Source organism: Cnephaeus nilssonii (assembly GCF_951640355.1).
Source record: "Cnephaeus nilssonii genome assembly, chromosome: 12".
NCBI lineage: Eukaryota > Metazoa > Chordata > Mammalia > Chiroptera > Vespertilionidae > Cnephaeus > Cnephaeus nilssonii.
This window is the reverse complement of record NC_137083.1, coordinates 436206-461604: the sequence shown is the minus strand read 5'-3', so window position 1 is coordinate 461604 and position 25399 is coordinate 436206. Positions and strand designations below refer to the sequence as shown.

The 25399-nt window shown below is 49.0% G+C and overlaps 1 protein-coding gene across 1 annotated transcript; it reads left to right on the top strand.

Moving 5' to 3' along the window:
- The first annotated feature begins 4752 nt into the window (after positions 1 to 4752).
- On the top strand, positions 4753 to 15024 carry PURB (purine rich element binding protein B). Its single transcript, XM_079786498.1, has one exon. The coding sequence runs from the start codon at positions 6841 to 6843 to the stop codon at positions 7777 to 7779; it is 939 nt and encodes a 312-aa protein (XP_079642624.1). The 5' UTR covers positions 4753 to 6840; the 3' UTR covers positions 7780 to 15024.
- The last annotated feature ends 10375 nt before the right edge of the window (positions 15025 to 25399 follow it).

Sequence of the window (25399 nt, the reverse complement as noted above, 5' to 3'; positions counted from 1 at the left end):
TGCAGGAGGAGGCAGCCAATCAATGATTCTCTCATCATGGATGTTTCTATTTCTCTCTCCCTTTTTGAAGTCAATAAAAATATATTTTTTAAAAACTGGGTGGGTCCCGTTCTGCCCTCCCCCTGCCTGTCAGGCCCCTGGGCCTCCCTCCCGGCCCACTTCTCTTAAGGAGCAGACAGACCCCGGGCACACAGAGCAGCAGTGGGACCCCCACTTACGGGAACTTGTCCTGGGAAAGCCGGGCCTCCCGTGTCCACCGCCTGGGCACCATCTTGGGACAGTGGGCACCGGTGTGTCCATCTCCGAAGCTCCGTGGGGACAGGGGACTCAGGGAGTGTCCCTGCCAGACTCAGCTTCCCTGTTCACGCTCATCAGCGCCTCCCCCAACACCGGCCCGAGCCCGATCCCCGGGAAAGAGAGGCCACCCCCTTCACCGGTGCCCACGTGGGGGCCAGCTCAGAGGCCACCTCCGCGGGGAAGACCTTCCCCAGCATTTCGTCGTGAAAATTCAAACCTGCACCAAGCTGACAGGCAGCATTTCTCAGCGAATGCCCTTACACCTCCCGCCTAGAGCCACCTCCAACACTGCCCGCCCGGCCGGCTCCCTCTGGAGCCCCGCTGCTCGCGCTCGCATTTCCCCCAAATGCCTTCCTTTCTCATCCGGAGCCAGGCTTGGTGCCCGCTTACACACTTCTATTTTGACACGAAATTGGCATTGGATGATACCTCGGACCTTAAATGTGCCGTCAGGGGCTTCTGACAAATGAATCGGCCAGGACCCCGACCCGTGAAGGTGCCGATGCCACCATTACTCTGGGGTGTCTCCCCCTGGCATCCCCTTGGCCTTGCCTGGCGCTTCCTGTGCCACGAAGGTTCCGGACTGGCCACCAGGGGGCAGGCAAGACGCTGCTGCTGGCCTCCGGTCCCGGTTTCTCAACCTGCACCGCTCAGGCTGGGCCCCGCCCTACAGCGCAGCCCCGGCCGCGGGGGGCCTTGTGCACACCCCTCCGGTGGCACCCCGACCGAATGGAACCCCGGCACCGAGGCGGTCGGCCCCTCTGGGCTCCCCACCGAAGCTCCCGGACCTTCCGGAACCCCACACTTAGCAGGTGCTCGGTGACCACTTGGGACCTGACACGGAAGGAGTGACCGTCCAGGGCCTGAAGGGAGAGTGACTGGGGGGCGCTGCCCTGCCTCCCACTCCGGACTTTTCCACCCGAGTGAGGACCTGCCCGCAGCAAACCGGCCTCCTTCCCACATCGTCACGGCCCTTTGACACGCACCTCTGACCTTCACAGCTCACCTTCCGGTGCACCCTCATTTCTCAGCTGAGGACAGTGGGGCTCAGCCACACTTGGGCCCTTTCTGCCCGAGACCCTGGGAGATGGGGAGCTGAGCACCCCAAGAGCCCCCTCCGCCCTGACCACCAGCTCAACCCACTGTCCCCACACCCAGGTGCTCTGACACGGATGTGGAAAAACACAGCACGCACCCGCCTGGCGTGGCTAAGTGGCTGAGCGTTGACCTAGGAACCAGGAGGTCACAGTTTGATTCCCGGTCAGGACACAGGCCCGGGTTGTGGGCTCGGTCCCCAGTGGGAGCGTGCAGGAGGCAGCCGACCCATGATTCTCTCTCATCACTGATGTTTCTGTCTCTTTCCCCCTCTCCCTTCCTCTCTGAAATCAATAAAAACATATTTAAAAGTATTTCCACAAATGTTTCCCAAAATACCTACTCTACAAACACCGATGATAAATCCTTCCATGTTGGGCTCCATCCGTGGGTAAACTCATGCATGGCCGGCGGGCTTGGGAGCAGATGGCCGGCTGAGCCTCCCACGGTGGGTACAGCCGGTGCCAGGGCTGGAGGGAGCTGCACCCGTCTCCCCGCGTGGAGTCTGAGAGGGAGGCGGGCAGGACAGCCAGCGAGAGCCAGTGGCCGGAGGGAGGGAATCCCAGGGTGACCGCGACCAGGGCACGTGTCACCGCAAAGCGGTTACAGCTCGGACCATCACTGCTCACGGGCAAGGCCTGCTGGCCACCGGGACCCCCGCGGTGGCAGCGGGAAGGGACCGAGGCAGGAGCACAGGCACAGAGGATTGTGGGAAGAATTCCTCGCCCATCAGGAGCAGGGAGAGAGCGTGGGCTGGCATTCCCGCCACGGAAACCCTGTGGCCCACGCGGGGAGGCGCGGGGTGTGTGTGTGTGTGTGTGTGTGTGTGTGTGTGTGTGTGTACCACGGCGGCAAAGAAACCGTGCCTTCCGGCCGTCCCAAGCTAAAACCCAGGGCTGGAGAGGCTGTGGGCCAGGGGTTTCACACAGGGCTGAGGGGCCTGTTGGCGTGGCTCAGTGGTTAGAGCATCAGCCCACACACCAAAGAGTCCTGGGTTCGATTCCCGGTCAAGGGCACATACCTTGTTACAGGTTTGATCCCTGGCCCTAGTTGGGGTGCGTGTGGGAGGCAACCAATTGATGTGTCTCTCTCACATTGATGTGTCTCTCTCTCCTTCTCTCCCTTCCACTCTCTCTAAAAATCTATGGAAAATAGATGAGGATTAACAAAACAAACACGGCTGAGGGCCTGCTGGACACGCGCCTGCCGAGCTCGGGAAGCGCTCCTGGGGTTCCGACTTCTGTCAGGTAAAGGTTTCTTTAAGGGCTTGGCTGTGGCTCAGGCCGGCGTCATTACTGCGGCCCCCGGTCACAGGGCCTTGCGTTGCGGTCTCCAGCCTGTGGGAGGGCTGGGAGCAGACGGGGAGGCAGGTGGGGCAGTGTCTGAGCCAGACGCCTTCTGGAAGGAGTGGGGGAGGCAGAGCCGAGTCCCCAGGAAGAGTCGGAGGGAGGACAACATTCCGGGATTTTCTCGATGAAACGAGAAGTCAGAACAGATGGCCATTGTCCGGCTCCACGGAGAAACCAGAGTGACCTCGGGGCGGGTGGGAAGGGCACACCTGTTCCCCCAGCAGCTGAGGGGAGAGCCTGCCTGGAGGCCTTGTGAGCACAGCTGGGCCTGCTGAGCTGAGGGCAACTGGGGGGCCCTGCGGCTAGGGACAGCCCCCCTGCTGTGAAGGGCTGGAGGGACCCCAGGTATGGCTCCTCAGGCCTGTTTACCGTGCAGCCGATACACTTTCCAGCAGTTCTGTTTCTATTGGTTGGGTTGGGGTTCAACGCTCTCATCCAACACACATATCCCCCAAAGACAGACGAGGTAGCTCTGGGGTTTCCTCCCGCACCCCCCCAGGGCGCCTGGGAAGGGTCCATGCGGCTCCGCACGGACCGTAACCTCGGGCCCCTCGGCCTCTCTCCGTCTCGTTCGCCTGTCCCTGGCTTCTCTCTGCAGCTCTTGGAAGCGGAGGTCAAGCCCACCCGTCGGCTAGCAGCTCCCGAGCCTGCATCTCCGGTGCTGGCCCCGCGCTTGTCTGGGTCCACAGCTGCTGGGACGTCTCCCCTGGGCATCCAGCCAGCTCCTCAGATGTAACATGCCGGCACTGAGAGGCCCTTATTCATGCTGGATTTGCCACAAGGCGGCCACAACAGGTGCTTAAGGCCACTGAGAAGGAATATACTTCCGGGGAAAATTTTTAATATTCCAAAAATGCATCAAAGCAGCTCCTTCTGTTGTGTACATTTATTGTGACTTTTGTGGGCGGGGGCACGTCACAGTCGCAGCATCGGGCCCTCTGCGGTCTCAGTTTAGACTTCCCTACCGTCTCCAACAAGAACTCAGACTGGCCCGACCAGCATGGCTCAGGGGTTGAGCGCTGGCCTATGAAGCAGGAGGTCACAGTTCGATTCTCGGTCGGGGCACAGGCCCGTGTTGTGGGCTCGATCCCCAGTGGCGGGTGTGCAGGAGGCAGCCAACCAATGATGCTCTCTCATCCTGGATGTTTCTCTCTCTCCCTTTTCCTCTTCCTTCCTCTCTGAAATCAATAAAAATAATTTTTTAAAAAACATATTAAGTCAAAAAAACAAAACCTCCTCCTTCTTGAACAGGCTTGGGAGCTGGTCACTCACAGCATCCTGTCTCTCATCCCCATGTTGTGTTTTTAAATCTTGACCCTTCTCCTGCCCCTGAACCCCACAGTCTCCTTCCCTCTCTCCACCAGCCACGTCCAGTCCTGCTTCCTCACTGAGCTCACGCACGCTGTCCTGGATCATGGGCCACCTCCTGGGAACACAGAGGGGAGGCGTCACACTCCATGTACACAGCTCCAGGGGCTCCCCCTTGGCTCCCTTCCCACCTCCCTCCCACCTACAAATCAGGTCCCCCCACCAGCCCGTCTAGCCACCTTCCACTCTGTTGCTCATCGCCCCCTCCTCACAGATCCTGGGCTCCAGCCAAACTAGACTTCTAGCCATCTGGGAACAAATGTTCCCTCTGCCCCAAAAAAGCCACATCCATCTCCACCTGTTGAGATCTGTCCTTGGAGGGTTACCCAATAAATGGTACTGGGACAATTGGTCATTTGAAAGAAATGTTTTAGATTCTTCAGTTCATACCACACACACCAAAATACATCCCAGCTAAACTATAGTTAAATATAAAATATAAATACATGATATAGTCACATGTATTTTAAAAACCAAACTGTAAAAATTCTGAAAAACCAAACAAAACATGATTATTGAATATTACGGTAGGGAATTAGATCCTAAGTGTAAAAGGAAAGAATGACACTTCCAAGGAAACAAAGCAATTGTTGACCTTAAACAAACCGCCAGCTATTTCGCCAGCAAATGGGTTTATTGGGAACAATAAATGTGGGCATGCAGTCCAAAGGCAGGTGAACCAGGGTTAAGACCAGAGAGCAGAGGAAAGGAGGCACGGTGGGCGTGCGGAGGGGCTGTTGTGAAGAAGGCACTGGCGGAAACGGGGGGTTCAGAGCGCAGCGGCCTTTTCATCTGCTGAGCTGTAACCATGCTGGTGAGGGGTCGCGTGGAGGAGTCCCACTCCTTCCTGCTGGAGCAGCCGAGTAGAAAACACCTCCTGCTGGAGATGGAAGTGGGTATCCTCTGGTTCGGTGTAACGGATGGATGGTCGAGAGTAAGGTCTCTCCCACCGGCTCTCCCCATTCCAACTGAAAGGAGGCCTGTTTACTACTCATCTTCACCCAGTAAACCTAACTCTCCCTTAGAACTCGACTGTGGAAACCAAACTGGTCAGAAAGGAACAGGGGGACAGAGCATCCTTCCCATGTCGGGGTCCCCACGCAGGGAAGAGGTTTGGTTGGCAAGAAATTGGAGGAGCTGCGTGGGCATCTTCCAGGAAGGCCGGGCGATGCCTGACCTCGCATTCCTTCCCCAGGGATTCAAAACGTCCACATCCTCGCCGAGGCTGGCATGTCCGGGGCCCCAGACTGTCGTCTTCCCCTGGATCCCGGGTGTGTGGCTGGGAGCCAGTATTCTAACTTTGCCTGAATGTGTGTTTTTCCACCCGAGACGGGTCTTGTGCCGATGTCCTAACACGGTTTGCGGAGGCACCTCTCACACAACCGCGCTCGTCAACTAGGCAAGGACCCGACTGGGTCTTTTTTATGAAACAGCAGCAGCGGCGATTAATACTGAGCGCTGCCTTCGTGTCAGTTTACGTGTTTTTTTTTAAAAATATATTTTATTGATTTCTTACAGAGAGGGAGAGGGATAGAGAGCCAGAAACATCGATGAGAGAGAAACATCAATCAGCTGCCTCCCGCACACCACCCACGGGGGATGTGCCCGCAACCAAGGTACATGCCCTTGACCGGAATCGAACCTGGGACCCTCCAGTCCACAGGCCGACGCTCCATCCACTGAGCCTAACTGGTTTTGGCCAGTTTACGTGTTTTACATGCTTTGTCTCGTTTATCGACTATAAAACACAATCGACCAGGTATTCCATCGCCAAGAAGGATTTACTTGGGAAAAAGACAGGAATGCAATCCAGTGCGCGGGCCCGGGTGAGCCACCAGGAGGAAGAGAAGAGGAGGAAGCAGGGGGCGCCTCCCTCCGAGGGGGAGGGCTCTCCCGGGCCCCCGGGTTCTGGTGTGGGTCACCTTTGCCATAAACTGCATCCCAAGTAGCTCTTACAACCCCCCCGGGGACAGGCACCATCACTCCCACCAACTGGAGGAGCAGGCTCACAGGTCTGCCTGGTCTCGGCTGGCGTGGGGTGCAGGCCCGGGACGCGCGCGGCCCACGAAGCGTGGGTCCTTCTGCGCTAACATGGGGTCCTCCCCGGCTCAGGCCCGCGCCCGTTTCCCTGCGTCGTCGTGACGCTACGCTCCCACGTACGTCCCGGGGCTGGTGTGAGGCCTCCGGGGACCACAGCGGCGTCCCCGCCACCGGTTCCCGGCGGGCGGGCCCCGGTTTGCGGCGAGCGCAGACGAGCCCCCGGACGCCGCCCTGTGTCTAGACACGCGCTCACCGGAGCGCACATGCCGGGGAGTTTGGGCCTGCGGTGCCGCACCCGGGACGGTTCCCCGCACCTTCGCGGTCCCCGCGCCCTTCCGGGCCCCCCGGCCCTCGCCTCTCCCGTGACGTCACTTCTCTGCGCCCCCGCCGCCGCGCGCGCGCGCGGCGCTTCCGGCCGCGAGGACAGGATGGGCGTGAACGGGCTGCGTCACGCGAGCGCGCGCCGGAAGCCAGCGCGGCCGAGGCGGAAGTGGCGGGGCGGGGCGCGGGGGCGGTGGGGGGCGGCGGCCGGCGATGAGCGGCCGGAGAGAGTGAGCGGGCCGGCGGCGAGGCTGGGGGGCCGCGGAGAGCGAGCCGCAGGGCGGAGGGCAGGGGCGCGAGCGCGGCGGGCTGCGGGCGGCGGCCAGGGCGCGGCGGCGGCGGCGGCGGCCAGGGCGCGGCGGCCGAGAAGATGGCGGACGGCGACAGCGGCAGCGAGCGCGGCGGCGGCGGCGGCGGCGGGCCCGGCGGCTTCCAGCCCGCGTCCCGCGGCGGCGGCGGCGAGCAGGAGACGCAGGAGCTGGCCTCGAAGCGGCTGGACATCCAGAACAAGCGCTTCTACCTGGACGTGAAGCAGAACGCCAAGGGCCGCTTCCTCAAGATCGCCGAGGTGGGCGCGGGCGGCTCCAAGAGCCGCCTCACGCTGTCCATGGCCGTGGCCGCCGAGTTCCGCGACTACCTGGGCGACTTCATCGAGCACTACGCGCAGCTGGGCCCCAGCAGCCCCGAGCAGGTGGCGGCGGCGGCGGCGGCCGAGGAGGGCGGCGGGCCGCGGCGCGCGCTCAAGAGCGAGTTCCTGGTGCGCGAGAACCGCAAGTACTACCTGGACCTCAAGGAGAACCAGCGCGGCCGCTTCCTGCGCATCCGCCAGACCGTCACGCGCGGCGGCGGCCCCGCGCCCGGCGGCCTGCAGAGCGGGCAGACCATCGCGCTGCCCGCGCAGGGCCTCATCGAGTTCCGCGACGCGCTGGCCAAGCTCATCGACGACTACGGCGGCGACGACGACGAGCTGGCGGGCGGCGCGGGCGGCGGCGCGGGCGGCCCCGGCGGCGGCCAGTACGGCGAGCTCCCGGAAGGCACCTCCATCACGGTGGACTCGAAGCGCTTCTTCTTCGACGTGGGCTGCAACAAGTACGGGGTGTTCCTGCGCGTGAGCGAGGTGAAGCCGTCCTACCGCAACGCCATCACCGTCCCCTTCAAGGCCTGGGGCAAGTTCGGGGGCGCCTTCTGCCGGTATGCGGATGAGATGAAGGAGATCCAGGAGCGCCAGAGAGATAAGCTTTATGAGCGGCGCGGCGGGGGCAGCGGCGGCGGGGACGAGTCTGAGGGCGAGGAGGTGGACGAGGATTGAAGCACGCAGCTTCCCCGACGGGCCTCCTCCCCCACTTCCGTCCCCTCGTCTAAAGAGCTCTCTTCCCTTCTCATCCCCAGTGAGCTAGTGGGGGAGCAAGGGAGGCCCACAGGGAGAAAACAACATTTAAAATAATGTAGTTCATTACGAGAAATAACCATAAGAGAACAGTCACGGACAATTAGAGAAAAGCAGTCAAGTTCCAAGGAGCTGACAGCAACCTGCAAGAACAGCGTCTCCTCACCTGAGCAAACTAGGCCCAGCTTCTGTGGTTTCCCGGCTGAGGTTCCTGAACGCACCAGGGTCATCCAACATCCTGGGCCAAGGGACACTTCTGAGTTACCCAGACCTTGTGATCACAGCTGAACTTGTGTTGTACTCGGGAACCTAAAGATCTCCAGACCTTCCTATTGCAGTGTCTGTTCCTTCACCTCCATTGAAATCAGCATTTTGGATTTAGGTCTTCACGGAATTCTTGAGAAGAGAGAGACCTTTGCAGTTACCCAGTTCTGAGGGTACAGGTTTAATGAAAAGGAATGCAACTTTAATCATGGACAGGGCAAAATATGAATTCAAAAAGTCACCGGGGAATACAGAAACAAATTGGATCCATTTTGTTTAAGATGGTTTTGCACCATACCTGGACCAAGGCCAATGTCTTGTCTTGGCTGAATTGTCTTCCAGGATGCAAATGGATTCAGCTGTCAAACCTTGAACTAGAATTGGTTACTAAAATATTTTAAAAGTTGGCAAAATTTTTTGAAGATGGAAGAGCAGTTTTACATCGGGGTTGCTGAGATAGGCACAAGAAAAAATCGGGCATAAAGCACAAGGAAAAAACTGTTTGAGTGGATTGGTTGCTGCTCACTAAAGTTCTTCCCCCTGATCTCTCAAACATGGAGGTCATTACCAAGAAATGGCTTAGGTATGAATGAGAGCCAGATCCCTGTGGCTCCACCATGGGAGCCAGTGAATTAAGGCTAATTTGGCTGTTTCGGCCACTGGTTGTCTGGATTTTAAACCACAAAACTTGAAAAAGGAACAGTGTGGCTACAAGCCTGAGCTTTAATGGAATATACATCTAACAGAAAAGTTGGAAATAACGAAAACTGAAGTCTTCCTCTACCTTCAGTTTAATCTGTGGATTTGTTCAAATACTAAAGATCCTCAGGTCCAGAATTCCAGCATCATTTATTCTTTTTAAATAAAATTTTAAAAACTTGATCCATTGTATCAGTACCTCACAATCCAAGTTGGCAAAAGATGGATGTGTGTCTAGCAAGCAGTGAGCCCTTTGGAAGCTGAAATCCACCCGAATGGAGCCGAAGTGAGCGTGAATATGCTGACTATATCCTGGAAGCGTTTTTATACCATCTTGAAATTTCAACAAAACTGGCTTTTGCCAGTTTATCCAGCTGTCTTTCAAGAATAAAAGTTGGGGTTTTCAAGGATCGCCTCTTATATATTTTAAACGGATTTTCAGTAGAAGTGATTTTACTAATCAAGTTAATGCCACCCATCAAAAGGTATTTGAGTGTCATAGACCTAGGTAACTTTGAATCAAATGGGAGCTATGTTCTTTCCAAAGTTTTTCAGGTATGCTTTGTGCAACACCTCAACCAAGAGGCAAATAACCCCACCTCCACAATCTTAGTGGTTGTTTTTTTTTTTTAACTGCATGACTGCCCTTTATTTGAGCTGCCTTTTAATTTATTGCATACCCTTTTTATTATCTTATTTTGGTATTATTCAATATATACAATCTTTTTGTATTTATTAGGAAATAAGTAATATACAAAAAGGTCGTTTTCATGCATTGTGGCTGAGAGGGAGGGAAATAATTATGTATATAAAATTAGGCTTTTTTAAAAATTAGACTGTGATTCAGAATATTATTAATCTTAGATTTAAAAAAAAAAAAGTGGAAGAGCCACAAACATTGGTGCCCTTTTCAGACAATTTCTCTACTCTCATCGTCCACAGTAGAGTTTTTAAACAGATTTTTTTAAAGCTTTTCTTTTTTTAAAAAATTTTCTCCGTTGCAAAGAATGTTTCCTAAATTGTATGGGAGCAATAGTATTTTCGATGTTTTAACGACATCCGTATACTTGTACTGTATTTTGTACTACAAGGCAGCTGTTTTCAATGATGTCCTGCTGTATTTACCTATGTGTTTTGAGTGTTTTATTTCTTTGCTGCGGAGAACAAATCCCTAAGCAGTTTTAGTAAAGGAGCTGAGAAACTAGCATTAGGTTTGCAGAAACTGTTTAGTTTCAAACTTTGAGGCAGCAATGAAAATTAAGGTTGCAGCTATTAGTTGACCGCTGTAACTTTTGTTTTGAAATCATGTACAATTCCTGTATAGACCAACTTGTTTTCTTGCTTCAGTGGTGGTTCTGTTGCTCAGCTGCAGTGAGCCAGTTCAATTTTGCAAAGGTGCGGTACCTCTCCTTTTTAAGGGGTTGGTTTACTCTTTTTTTCTGTTCTTTTGTTTGGCTGAATTGCAGTAACTAGCCTTGCCTTTCTATTCTGTAGAAATGACAGGGTCTTCACAATCCTCACCAGTGGCTACTAAGCTATAATTAGCTGAATAGAAAGAATGTGGAAGTGGTCTGAGGCATATAGAATATATGCCAAGAACACTACCATATATGGGATCAGCTTTGGTTACCAGAGAAATTTTCTTAGTCATTAGACCATATAACAGTAATATATCATATGTAAATCTTTAGATAATCAATTTGAGAATCCTCCAAAAAAAAGGAGCAAAGAATGCATAAGCTATGTGTTGGAAAAGTAATTTATATTAAAATTTTTGACCTGCCTATGTAAGATTAAGTGGTAAATGTCATAGTGGTGGGTTTTAAGTCTTAACCAATCTCAAAGGTTTGTTTCTCCTGCAGGGTGGTTGATGGCCTCTCTTCCTACTGCAGGAAGGTTACAGAAGGATGTGGATTGATTGTAGCATTTCACTGATCCTCCTTCCAGTCACTAGGGACGATAGAAACTACACTTTTAATGTGTGGTTTGTTAAACAAGGTGGTATTAATGGGCCATCTTTTAGAATTCGGTCATAGATATTGCTTATTAAAGGAAATAATCTATATTAAATCCAAGCAGAAAATCTTTTGTTTTCAACCACTGCTATACACAGTGATTTAGGGCTTGTTTTTGACTTTGGCAAACATTGCAGCTAATGACATGTTCAAAATCGTCATATTCCAGAGAAATAGGGAAGTAAAATTTATTTCCTAATAATTGGTAGAATGTTCATTTCTCAAACTGCTGCAGTTACAGAAGTAAAAAGTCCACAATTTTAGGAACAGAATTGAAAGAGCAAGAAACTCTGAGTATATCCCATAATTCCTTTCTGGTTTCTATTGTCCCTACCTGTCATTCATGTAGAACTACAGTTCTCATCAGCAAAGGAAGTTGTCAGTGCATATGCTGCACAGAGCAGAGTGTAAATCTGGATGGCACCAAAAATCAAAGCGAAAACCAAACCGAAACCCAGACCCCTATGTTACGATGGGAGGCACGTAGGTGGTACAATGACTGTAGCTGTGAGACAGACACGGCTACTTGTCAGGTCACTGTCCATAATGTTTACTGCAAAATGATTGAGAGGCCTTCAGTCCAGGCAGCCGTTAACCTGCTTCCTTTGTAACCTCTCCATCATTTTGCAATAAATTGCAGGTCTTTTAAGAGATTCAAGCTTCAGTTTTCTCAAAACAAAACAATTATCCTGTCTTACCTGAAAATGCAGGGTTGTGGGCAGAAGAGGCTGGTTATAATAATGCCCTCATATTGAGTGGTCTGTAAACGGCTGCACACTTCAGGCACTATAGTTGCTGAGGATGCTTTGTTAAATGTGACCTTGACTGGCTTTACAGGGGGGTATAGAATGATCTACACAAGGTATTAAAAGGTGACAATTTGCTTGCGTCTACCTTGCCTTGAGGTGGATGAAATTAAGGAGACGCTTGAGTGTGTAAGCTATGCACATAAGTATTCTTCACTGTAAATTTTTTTTCATTTTAACCCAGTTATGGTACTTTGTCTAATGCACAACTGATCTCTCAGTAGATATTCATTTGAAAATAGTGTGGCCTTGATCGGTGAGAAGGGGAAGGAGAAAAGTGACTTTTGCTTATGTAAAAATGACTCATTTGCCAAGAGTCTTTCTGCAGTAATCTTAGTACCTAATGTGTTTGTGATTGGTCTCCTTTTTGATTGGGGAAATTTAATGGTTTTGATCTGGGAGTTATTAATTCAATTGAGTTGTCTTCTATTTTTAGGAAGTATCAGAATTGCTCTAATAAGTACAAAGTTGATTGCTTTGATGTCCAATCTCAGGTTTTAGAATATATATAGTGGTGTAAAATCCCACTGTTAACTCTTTAAAAACTATTTTAATTTAATACACCCTTAAAAGTCACATGCATAAGGCCTGTTCAGAGGGCAGAGCCTCCCATCTTTTTGCTCCTTTTCCATTTTGTACTTCACTTGAGAAAGTGTGGAGTGATTTTACATTGTATATTGCCATTTTAACCCTGACATATTTCTCAAGAAAAAGCACTTTTTGATCATGAAATACACGGACTCTTTGTGTGATGTGGATCATGGTTTCTCAGGCTCCCCTAAGATAATCTGCTTATGAATATTATTCTCTGTGTATGAAGAGTAGAAATCTTTCCTAATGTTAGCAAGTTTGTATTATTGACCCAGAATGCATTTTGCTAGCTTCCAGTGGTGGGACAGTGAACAATGCTGCATTCACAGTTTATAAGTTTCTTTCCCATGAGCCTTAAGGTAACTTTTTTTTTGTCAGTAACAGCACTGAAGTTATAGTAAATGAATGAGATTCAGTTTTCAGGGTTAGTTTTAGAGTACTGTAAGTCAATTAGATGTCTTCATAAACAGTTACTATTCCCATTGAATAAACTGAATAATGAGTATATAGGTGGGGCTGGGGGCAGGGAAAGATAGTTTGTAGAAAAGAAAAAATTCATTTACCTTAAGAAAAATATAGACAAAGAAAAAGTTCGCGTCGATCCCCTGTTTGAAATTCCAAATATAAGATAGAAATGGCAAATTATAACTTCATTTCCCATTTTTAATCTAGAAAAGTAGCCATTAATTTTTAAATGTTAGACCCCAGAAGTTTCAAGAGATAGATTCTTGATACAGCTAACTTTGTTACTTAGTCACCATTCCCAGCCCTCATTCTTAAAAATTAGTTTCATCAGACTCTTATTTCAACAAATGTGGTCCAATTATCAGTACCAAAAATTAAATTTGGAAAATGAAAAAAATTACAAAATTGCATCATGAAGATTTATTAAGTAATTTCCAATTGTTATCTGTACCTCTGATCCAAGTAAGACCTTTATGAATGTATATTTCCTAATGAAATAGGAAATATGTCATCAGTGTAATCACCTTTATTCACAATGTTTTGCTTTTCATTTGAAAATCTAACTCAAGCCTCTTGAATTAGACATTCCAATTGGGACAGGCAAAGCCATGTTAGAAAAGCAGCAAGAGAATATGACTATTTGTAATTAACAGATGTTGAATCTAGGAGCAAGTTTCATTTTCTCTGTTATATGTAAAGTGTCTCTGTCATTGATAAGAGAGGGCTGGTTATGTCTTTGGTATGATGAAATGTGGGCTCAGAATATTGGAGAGAAAACGATAGACCTGCCCAAATTGTCCACTAGCATGTTTTTTTTCCTATCTTCATTAATTTCAATGGCTAACTCTTTCAGGAAAATTGATTTAGACCAACCCTTACTCCTTAAAGGCAAACTTTTGTCCCCACTCATACCCTGTGTCACAAAATCAGGTTGATTCAAAAAAATCTTTATATTTGAAAATAGCAGAGCAAGTAGTATATTTCCCCTTTTAAAATTGCTTTTTTGGGAACATGTAACTGCGGGGAGAGTCCTAAGAAAATTGAAAAAATTCTGTCACTAAGCACATGTGTAGGAATTTGGGAGTTTCATTTCCAGCTCTTCAGATATGAGATGTAAACCCTTTTCTCCCAGTCCACATGCCACCTCTTATAAAAAGCTCTGTGATTTCCTAGAAGTTAATAGATTGGGCAAGTGCAGAAACATTTTACATCAGAGCAGGGCTTACTTATAAAGAGTGGGCAGTTTTGCATGTTATGGTAGCAGGCCAAGTATATTTTGAGTTTTTTCAATTATCAATATTTGAATAATATTAAGATTAAAGTTCTAGGGAAATTTATGGGGATTTATGCTTCCTTTTGCAACTACATGCAGGTGTTTTTCCATGATCATTTTTAAAAGTCCATTTGTATTCTGGGATGTTTCCAGTCATATCTATCAGGACTTCCTTACATTAGATTCTTCACTCCAAAGTGAGGCTGATGTCCTGCTGGTAGAGAATCTATAGGCATTGTTTGAATGAAGTTAAAACCAAATCTTGACAGCAGGAGACAGCTTCCTGATCTAATCAGATGTACAAGTAGAGTTAAGGTTGGAAGTCACTTTACAATTGATCTTAGCTGAAAGGCTGAGAAGCTATGGAAGTTACTTTAAAGGGGGTTTTGGGGTGTCTTCAGTCTGTAAATACCCACCTGCTGTGCATTGTAAACCAAGTGTGTGTTCTTATGTGTGAATTTGTAGAACTGACTTCTGCTTCAAAAGAAGCTGCACCTTTAAATGTATAAGGTCCCCTCCACCTGTAACCCTATAAATACTTGTAAATAGAACACTAAAATTTGTAGTGATAGGATCAACTTGGGAATATCTGCTGAGAGACCAAAAAGTTCATTTTTTAAAGTACCTTGATTAAAGAGTAAAGATTATTCCTCTTATTTTTTAAAAGAAGAATGCACTTTAACAAACAGCTGCATGGGCAATTCAAACAAATCCGTAAAGTGCAGTATCCATTCAGAAACCATACTTCCTGGAAATGTTCAAAAGCAGAGTCTAGATGGGCTGTTGATCTCACTGCCTGGAGGTTGAAGCTCAGATTGCGGTCAATTTTGAGATGAGCAGGGCTGCTTCAGACAGGTCTCTAAAATGGCGGGTCCCGTAATTACCACTAACTAGCAAAACTGACAGAAAAACTCACAGAGAAAAAAGTTTAAGAATCCTTACTGCTGGTGTGTACTCCTTACAATAGCAGACTTTTGCAAATGGAGTTTTACAGTCTATATTTAAAAAATTGTATGTTTGTAACAAATAAAGTATGCGGAAAAGTGAATGACAATCTTGTGCTGGTGTCTCTAATTTAAAGAATTACCTGGTGACTGGGAGGGAGATGCCACACAGCCTCTGCTGGGGCTCATAAATGGGTCTGGGATTGGGTGAGTTTCCACTGAAATGACTTACAGGCCATTGTACTAGGACAGTGGTCGGCAAACTCATTAGTCAACAGAGCCAAATATCAACAGTATAACGATTGAAATTTCTTTTGAGAGCCAAATTTTTTAAACTTAAACTTCTTCTAACGCCACTTCTTCAAAATAGACTCTCCCAGGCCGTGGTATTTTGTGGAAGAGCCACACTCAAGGGGCCAAAGAGCCGCATATGGCTCACGAGCTGCGGTTTGCCGACCACTGTGCTAGAGGAAAACAAAAGAAATGCATGATCACAAAGCACTCAAATATGGCCTTAACCTATGCTTCTGTGCTGAAATTACCTACATCAACACTCAAACCCCAAAATAGCTCATTTTGAGAAAAGTTTGCAAATGGAATTGTGAAATACTGTGTCAGCAGTGCCCTCACTGGAAAACCTGGGGGCTTTTATTCACATAGAACCCCTCAGTATGCCTCCGTCACGTGGAGGGCTTCTTAAACTCCAATTCCTGAGCTTCTGGTTCAGCTGGTCTGGGTGGAGTGTGAGAAGCTGCATTTCTAGCAAGTTCCCAGGTGATGCTGCTGATGATGGTCAAACTCCATTGCAGCCTCACTGCAGAAATCACAGAAGTTCTGGGGAAGGTAGCTATTGTCACTGACAGAGGCCTCCGGAAGCATTCGCCCTGGTGCACTGGTTCTGCTATAGCCCTGCTGAGTTTTGTGTTTTAATATATTTTTATCGATTTCAGAGAGGAAGGGAGAGAGGGAAAGAGGCCTAGAAACATCGATAAGAGAGAATCACCGATTGGCTGGCTCCTGTATGTCCCCCACTAGGGATCGAGCCTGCAACCCAGGCATGTGCCCTTGACTGGAATCGAACCTGGGACCCTTCAGTCTGCAGGCCAACGCTCTATCCACTGAGCCAAACCAGCCAGGGCTGTTTTGTTTGTTTGTTTTTTTAATCCTCACCTGAGGATATTTTTTCCATTGATTTTTAAAGAAAGTGGAAGGGAGAGGGAGAAACAGAAACACCAATATGAGAGAGACACATCAATTGGTTGCTTCCTGCATGTCCCCAACTAGGGCCAGGAGCCTGCAACCGAGGTACGTGCCGTTGACCGGAATCGAACCCGATACCCTTCAGTCCACAGGCCAACTATCCACTGAACCAAACAGGCTAGGGCAGCCCTGCTGATTTTGTCAGCTTAATGTAAAGTTGTCACTGATGTTCTGGGTGTGCAGCCAGGCTGCAGCTTGAAGAGCTCTTTTGAAGCCAGCACCTCAAGGTATCGGGGTATGACTTCAGCGTTTTGGTATTTTGTGAGTTAGGTTCTGTTCCTGACTCTGTCATAAACCAACAGCGTGACTCCAGTATCTTTAACACACAAAATCCTTAAGGTGCTATAGTAACAGTGTCCGGTTTCCTGTAGAAGCCATTGGTACTTAGGGAGATGAGAGCCACCTGGTGGTCAGCACTCTGAAATCTTCTTAATAACCATGAGGCCAGATCATGTTGTAAATTCGTTCATTCAGTTCTTTATGTACAAATATTGTACTAGGTGTGGAAGACACGGTCCAAGTGGAACTTTCAGTTTAGTGGGTTAGGAGAGAAAATAGTAGGAAGCTTTTCAGAATTAGAACGTACATTGGATTGAGGGTATATTTAGGGTTCAAATATTCTGGTTTATGTGACTAGGAAGCTAGGATGGGTTTCAGCTGAAATTTGCTACAGATCTCCCCGCTCATTAAAACACCTCTATGAATCTTAAATCCTAAGAAGCCATTTCCCCAAGCCCCAAGGAGGAAGTGGGCCCAGTGTAGGTGGACAGAGGAAGGGAGGTTTGGAAGAATTCCCTGAGCGCCTTTATGAATATACTAGAGACCCGGTGCACGAATTTGTGCACCAGTGGGGTCCCTTGACCCAGCCTTCGAGATGGGGCCAAAACCGGCTCTCCAACATCCCCTGAGGGGTCCTGGATTGTGAGAGGGCACAGGCCAGCCCGAGGGACCCCACTGGTGCACGAACGGGGTCGGGGAGGGACCTCGGGAGGGCTCCAAGGTGTGTCTGGCCCCATCTCGCTCAGTCCCAATTGGGGCCAGGCCAGGGAGGGATGCTGGAGGTTGGCCAGACGGGGAGGGACTGCGGGAGGGCTCCAGGGTGTGTCCAGCCTGTCTCACTCAGTCCAGATGGGCTGGACCCCAGCAGCAAGCTAACCTACCAGTCGGAGTGTCTGCCCCCTGGTGGTCAGTGCATGTCATAGTGAGTGGTTGAGCAGTGTTAGCATATCATTAGCATATTACACTTTGGTTGAACTGTCAACTGGACACTTAGCATATTAGGCTTTAATTATATAGGACTAGAGGCCCAATGCACAAATTCGTGCACATTAAAAGGAAATTAATTAGAAGCAATATTTTAATATCGCTATTTGCTCTTTCTCTATATTAGAAGTGTCAACCAAATTCATGAACGACAATGACAGATGGAAACACGTGCATTGGCACCAGGGAGAGCTTTTTGCAGCTAATGAAAATAGGATTCTACCAAGTCTCCTATCTGTCTACTCCAGGACTTCTGTGAGGATCAAATGAGATGAGGCACGTAAAAATGCTTCACAGACATTAGGTTAAACTGTAAAATGTTTGCACCGGGCTGTAAAGCAAGTCGTGTTCCTGGGTTGAAGAAACTGCAAGGAGGCTAGTCGCTAGGGAGAGGAAGCCAGGTGTTGCTATGTTACATCATTACCCAGCACCCACAGTCACCATTCTGAACTGGGCTGGGATGTGGGCCGCATTTGGCACCATGGGTTCTCGGCAGCGTCGGCTGTGATTTGGTGGACTATAGCTCCGGGGTGGTGGCGGGGCTTGTATCCCACTTGGGGAAAGTTGAGTTACTTTGTGGGTACCAGGTCCATAATGCCATTTATTGTTGAGTGGCCTGTTGCTAGGGAGAGAAAGCTGGGCATTGCTATGTGACATCATTACCTGGTGCCCACAACCACCGTTTCCGGGCTAGGCTGTGGGCCGCATTTTGCACCATGGGGTCTCGGCAGCATTGGCTGCGATTTGGTGAGGTGTTGCTCGAGGTGGTGGTGGAACCTGTGTCCCACTTGGGGGAAGTCGAGTGTTGCTTTGTTGGTGCCAGGTCCTCAGTGCCATTTCTTTGTAAATGGACAGTGTGCATCACGGCAGCTCCTGTGTTGAGCATCTTCCCCCTGGTGGTCAGTACACGTCATAGCGACCAGTCGGAGGGACACAGCATATTAACCTTTTGTATATATAGATTATATATATAGATATTGCATCCCTGTAATGCATAGTTCAGAACATAAAGGCAGGGTCCCCACCTTTAGTATCTATAATAAAAGCATAATATGCTAATTAGACTGGAGGTCGTTCTGGACGAAGTCGGGGCTGCAAGGGAAGCCCAGATCCTGGGTGCCAGAGGGAAGCCGGTGCCAGCAGCCGGGGGAAGGAAGGCCTACTCTTGCACAAATTTCATGCGTCAGTCGGGCCTCTAGTAAATAACACAAAAGAGAAAGGAAAAGAAAGGAGAAAGCATGTTAAGTTCTCAGGAAAAATGGCAGAAAACAGTCTTCTGAGGGAAGGAGAACTATTGTCAGCAATGTGGAATGTTCTAGTCCAGCAGCTGCCAATTTTCCAGCAAGGAAAACCCAGCTGGCCATATCGCTCAAGCAAGTGAGTCATCACGACAGTGGGATCTCATCTGTCTGCCCCTCATCTGACCCATACCTTTCTGGTGGGGACTGCAAGCTCTATTTTGGATACAACTGCTGAACTCTCCCAGACCTTTGCAGCTTAAGGTTTCTAGGACAGAAACAAGTGTGGGGGAAATTCTTGGGGGTTTTGCTGCAGTGTTTCTACACTGTAACTACCACTTAGTCTTTGAAGGCTTCCGAGGGAACACTTCAGCATGTTGATTCATTTCCTGCCAAACAATTTTCTATATAAATAAATAAATAAAAGAAAGCAAATTCTCTTTAAGGAGAAATACCAGCACCACTTGTCAAAAGATTGTAATTTCCCTAATGAATTTTCTTGTTTAAAAATTTTTAATTGATTTTAGAGAGAGAAACATCCATTTGTTGTTACACTTATGCATTTTTTGGTTGATTCTTGTATGTGCTGTGACCAGGGATCAAACCCACAACTTCAGCATTTTATTTATTTATTTTTTAAGTTTCCCATGGGTTATTTGGGGGTGGGGGTGGGTGGTATTTTGGTTGTTGTTGTTTTTTAATTTAATAAACCTTCATTGTTCAGATTATTACAGTTGTTCCTCTTTTTTCCCCCCATAGCTCCCCTCCACCCGGTTCCCACCCCACCCTCTGCCCTTACCTCCCCCCCACTGTCCTCATCCATAGGTGTACGATTTTTGTCCAGTCTCTTCCCACACCCCCCATACCCCTTTCCTGCTGAGAATTTTCAGTCCACTCCCTTTCTATGCCCCTGATTCTATTATATTCACCAGTTTATTCTGTTCATCACATTTTTAATTCACTTGATTTTTAGATTCACTTGTTGATAGATATGTTTTCGTTGTTCATAATTTTTATCTTTACTTTTTTCTTCTTCCTCTTCTTAAAGAATACCTTTCAGCATTTCATATAATACTGGTTTGGTGGTGATGAACTCCTTTAGCTTTTTCTTATCTGTGAAGCTCTTTATCTGACCTTCAATTCTGAATGATAGCTTTGCTGGGTAGAGTAATCTTGATTGTAGGTTCTTGCTATTCATCACTTGGAATATTTCTTGCCACTCCCGTCTGGCCTGCATAGTTTCTGTCGAGAAATCAGGTGACAATCGTATGGGTGCTCCCTTGTAGGTAATTAACTGTTTTTCTCTTGCTGTTTTTAATATTCTCTCTTTGTCTTTTGTTCTTGGCGTTTTAATTATGATGTGTCTTGGTGTGGTCCTCTTTGGATTCCTTTTGTTTGGGGTTCTGTGCACTTCCTGGACTTATAAGTCTATTTCTTTCACCAGGTGGGGGAATTTTTCAGTCATTATTTCTTCAAATAGGTTTTCAGTATCTTGCTCTCTCTCTTCTTCTGGCACCCCCATTATTCTGATGTTGGTATGCTTGAAGTTGTCCCAGAGGCTTCTTACACTATCTTCGAATTTTTGGATTCTTTTTTCTCTTCTGGTTGAGTGTTTTTTGCTTATTTGTATTTCAAATCCTTGACTTGATTCTTGCGTTCCTCTAGTCTGCTGTTGGGTCTCTGTATAATATTTTTTATTTCAGTCAGTGTATGTTTAATTTCTAGTTGGTCCTTTTTCATATTAGTGAGACTCGAGGGTCTCACTAAATTTATCGGCCTTTTCTAGGAAATTCTTGAAAAACCTTATAACTGTGGTTTTGAACTCTATATCCAGTCATTTGTTTTCCTCCCTTTCTTTCGTTTGTGATCTGTTTCTTTGTCTCCACATTTTCGCTGCTTCCCTGAGTTGGTAGGGTAGCATTGTGTGCTAGGTGTCCTATATGGCCCAATGGCTTGGCCTCCCCAGTTACCTGAGGTGGACACTTTTGGTGTACCCCTTTGTGGACTGTGTGTACAGCCTTGTTGTAGTTAAGTCTTGATTGTTGTTGGTATCACTGGGAGGAATTGACCTCCAGGCCAATTGGCTGTGAGGATCAGCTATGTCTATGCCGGGAGAACTTCTGTGATGGAGACAATCTTATGAGACAAGACTTGCAAAATTGCAAAAGCCTCTGTGCTCAGCTTGGATGGGGCGGAGTCTCAGGGCTGAGTAGACAGTCTTGGCTTCCCGTCAGCCCTGCCCTATGATGCCCCTTGGTCTCAGTGTCCCTGGGTAATCACTGCAAGCACCTCTAAGAGTAAGGCGCCCTCGAGTTTCGCCCGCTGCCAGACAGTCCAGTTTCTCCCCCAATGAATCTGGATTCCCAGATTCTCGCCCGGAACTGGAGTTCAGCATCGTGGAGGAGCTTCCGTTTCCCACCCGCTAGAGAAAGCCAGTGGCATTCAGCAGTCAGTCCTCTTTTTGAGCACTTGCACGCGCGCGCGCGCCTCCAGACCTCTGCCTTTCGTGGCTCCCCTGAGTTTCCGCCTGACAGTCCAGATTCCCCCCGTATAAGCCTGGGTCCCCAGGGTCTTGCCCGGAGCTGGGGTTCAGTGCAGTCGGAACTGGGGTTCAGCATAGTACGGGGAGCTTCCGTTTCCCACCTGCTAGAGAAAGCCAGCCGCATTCAGCAGTCAGTCCTCTCTTCGCAAACTTGCACGCGCGCCTCCAGACCTCTGCCTTTCGCGGCTCCCCTGAGTTTCCGCCTGACAGTCCAGATTCCCCCTGTATAAGCCTGGGTCCCCAGGGTCTCGCCTGGAACTGGGGTTCAGTGCAGTAGGGAGCTTTTTTTAAAAAATATTTTTTTATTGATTTCAGAGAGGAATAGAGAGGGAGAGACAGAAACATCAATGATGAGAGAGCCTCATTGATCCACTGCTTCCTGCTGGGGATCGAGCCCGCAACCCAGGCATGTGCCCCCGACCAGAATTGAACCTGTGACCCTTCAGTCCACAGGCCAATGCTCAATCCACTTAGCTAAACCGGCTAGGGCCAGTCGGGAGGTTTTGTCTCCTTCCCGCTAGAGAAAGCCAGCCAGGCACTCAGCTGCCCGTGCGCATGTCTCTACCTCAGCCTTTTGAGGCTCCTCTGATTCTCCGTGTGCTTTCCTCTTTCCTTCTAGTTGCAAAATTTCCACTCAGCCAGCTTTCCTGTGGTTCTGGATGATGTTCGTTTTGTCTTTTAGTTGTAGTTTTGAAATTGTTGTGCGAGGCAGCAGTTTAGGTGTTTACCTATGCCGCCATCTTGGTTTCTCTGGTTGTTGTTGTTTTTTAAATATATTTTATTGATTTTTTACAGAGAGGAAGGGAGAGGGATAGAGTGTTAGAAACATTGATGAGGGAGAAACACCAATCAGCTGCCTCCTGCACACTCCCTACTGGGTATGTGCCCGCAACCAAGGTACATGCCCTTGACCGGAACCGAACCTGGGACCCTTGAGTCTGCAGGCCGACGCTCTATCCACTGAGCCAAACTGACCAGGGCAACTTCAGCATTTTAGACGACTCTCTAACCAACTGATCTACCCAGCCAGGACTCCCATTGACTTTTTTTTTACATCCTTGTCAAATATCAAATGACCATAGGGCTCTAATATATTCCATTTGGTGTATGTCTATTCTTAAGCCAGTACACTATCTTGATTACTATAACTTTGTAGTTTTGAAATTGAGAAGTGTGCATCCTCCAACTTAATTATTTTTCAAGATTATTTTGGCTATTCTGGTTCTCTTGCATTCCCACATGAATTTTAGAATGGTCTTGTCAATTTCTACAAAGCAGCAAGCTGTGATTCTCCTAGATCTTTAGTTTATCCAACAATGTTTAGTAGTTTTAAGAGTATAAATCTGCCTACCAGTGTAGCTCAATGGCTGAGCAGACCCATGAACCAGGAAGTCATGGTTCAGTTCTCAATCAGGGCACATCCCTGGGTTGTGGGCTCGATCCACTGGAGGGGGCATGCGGGAAACAGCAGATCAATGATTCTCTCTCATTATTGATGTTTCTACCTTTCTCTCCCTCTCTCTGAAATCAATTTTTTAATAATTAAAAAAGAGAGTATAGCCCAGCTCAGTGGTGTGAGCACTGATCTATCAACCAGGAGGTCATGGTTTGATTCCATCAGGGCACATGCCCAGGTTTTGGGCTTGGTCCCCAGTGTGGGGCATGCAGGAGGCAGCTGATCAATTATTATCTCTGATCATTGATGTTTCTATCTCTCCCTCCCTCTCTGAAATCAATAAAAACACATTAAGAAAAAGAGTATAAATCTTGTGCTTCTTTTGTGAAATTTACTCCCGAGTATTTTATTCTTTTAGATGCTATTGTAAATGGAAGTTCTTTGTACCTTTAACATTTTGGACATGTGAATATACTGCTCATTCAAAAGTTGATTAAATAGCCCAGCCGGCGTGGCTCAGTGGTTGAGCATCAACCTATGAACCAGGAGGTCACAGTTTGATTCCCCGGGGGAAGGGCACATGCCCGGGTTGCCGGCTCAATCCCCAGTAGGGGGGTGCAGGAGGCAGCCGATCCATGATTCTCTCTCATCACTGATGTTTCCATCTCTCCTTTCCTCTCTAAAATTAATTTTAAAAAATATTTTTTAAAAGTTGATTAAATAAATAATTGCATAGAAAAACCATTGTCTTAGGTCAGATTTCTCAGAAAACAGACTTTTACATGGGGATTTACCTTAGAGAAGTTTACTATGGAATGCTCTTAGCAACATGACTGAGAAAATGAAGGAAGCAGGATTAAGTAGAGGGAGAAGTTAAACTGGGATGCAGTGTTAATCACCCAGGAAAACCTGCAGCTGGAAGGGCCCTTCAGCGTTGTCCCAAATTAAGGCAAAATATCCATTAGTCATTGGAGGGAGGCTGCCCGCTGAAAAGGAGTGTGACTGTGGGCAATGGAGCTCCTCTGGGCCAAGTGCAATTTGTTGGAAGAGTCAATGATCATTCAACACACTCTCCCACCTCTAAACAGGACATAGAAATCAGTAAAGGGACTACTTTGTCTGTGATGAGAACCAGTTTATTTCAACCTAACCACATTTTCCTGGAAATCTCAACCCATGACAGGAAGGCTGAGGGGTGGAGAGTGGAGACAATATGAGTTTCCTGTTAAGAAGGTAGCATTCCCTCGAAAATTATTTCATGCTTGGTGCCTATGTCTATCCTTATGCCAGTACACTATCTTTTTTTTTCTTAAGTTTTAAAAAATATATATTTTTATTAATTTCAGAGAGGAAGGGAGAGGGAGAGAAATAGAAACATCAATGATGAGAGAGAATCATTGATCGGCTGCCTCCTGCACGCCCCCCACTAGGGATCGAGCCCACAACCCAGGCATGTGCCCTTGGCCGGAATGGAACCCAGGACCCTTCAGTCGGCAGGCCGACGCTCTATCCACTGAGCCACACCAGCTAGGGGCCAGTACACTATCTTGATTGCTGTGACTTTCTGGTTTCCAGTTTTACATAGGATAAAACGGGCCTGATGATGTGAAATAGCTGGTCCAGGTCACAGCACTAGTGAGTGAAGGAGTCTGTATTCAAACTCAAGCCTTCCCACTAAATGACTCTCAGTGGCTTTAAAGAATGTCATCGTTTCCCTTCCTTTGCCAAGTGACTTTTACGGGTGCCTGGTACTGCCCCAGGCCTCACGACGACGCCGTGCGACGGAAACCAATGCAATTAGGGCAATAAGAGCTGAGGTGGCAGATCCCGGGGGCCGGCACCCCATCCAGGCGAGGGTGTCCGGAGGCCGGGAGGGAGGAAGTCTTCGCTGACACCTGAAGGGTGACTCGGTCAGCAGGCGAGAAGCTGCCATGGGGGCTGTTTCCAGCAAAGGCAAAACCAAGGGCACCGAAGCGCGCAGGGCCAGGAAATGCAGAGCCTTCTGGGGATTTGGATCTTGTCCGAGTCAACCAGGTTAAGGAAAACATGCCGAGAGCTGTGTTTACGGAGAGAGGGGTCGATGAGGGAAGGAAGGGGAGGGCTGTGACGAGGACGGAAGTGGCCACGGCTGACAGCGCGGAGCTGAGTGCGAGCGCACGTGGTGGCCAGGCGACGGCACTGCGGGGCCTGCGCCACGACACCCCCCCCCCCCCCCCCGCGCGTCTGCTTCCCCGTGACCGGGGATAGGCTCCCAGGGACATCCCGGCAGGTCGCTCAGGCGGGAAAGGAGGCGCGGGCGCAGTCCGTTAACTTCCAGGCTCTAGGTTCCCCCCACGCCTCCGGTTCAGGCCTCCTTCCTCACCTCAGCCCTCGTTACCTTCCCTCCTGTCAGAGGGTCCTTCACACCGTGGGGCCGGGCCGCCCACCTGGTGAGACCTGTGAAATGCCGGCCGGGGTCAGCGTCCGCCGCGACACGAGCCCCGCTCACACGTACACGCCCGGGAGTCATAAACCCCGCGGGCACAAGCGACGCCCACAGCCTCTCCCTTCCCAGAAGTTCAGAGCGGGAGAGCAGACTCGGCGAATGCGCGGGAAAACCGCCGCCGCCCTCCAGTCGCTTCTCGTTGGCTAATCCCGGTGTGGTCTCCTGAGGCCCGCCTCCCTTGCTCGCGGGCGATGTTCTCATTGGCTAATATCCACCCACCGTCCACCCTCACTGGTCCATCGCTCCGCTCATCAGGCTCTGCCACGGACACAGGCGGAGAGCGGCGCGAGGCCCCGCCCCT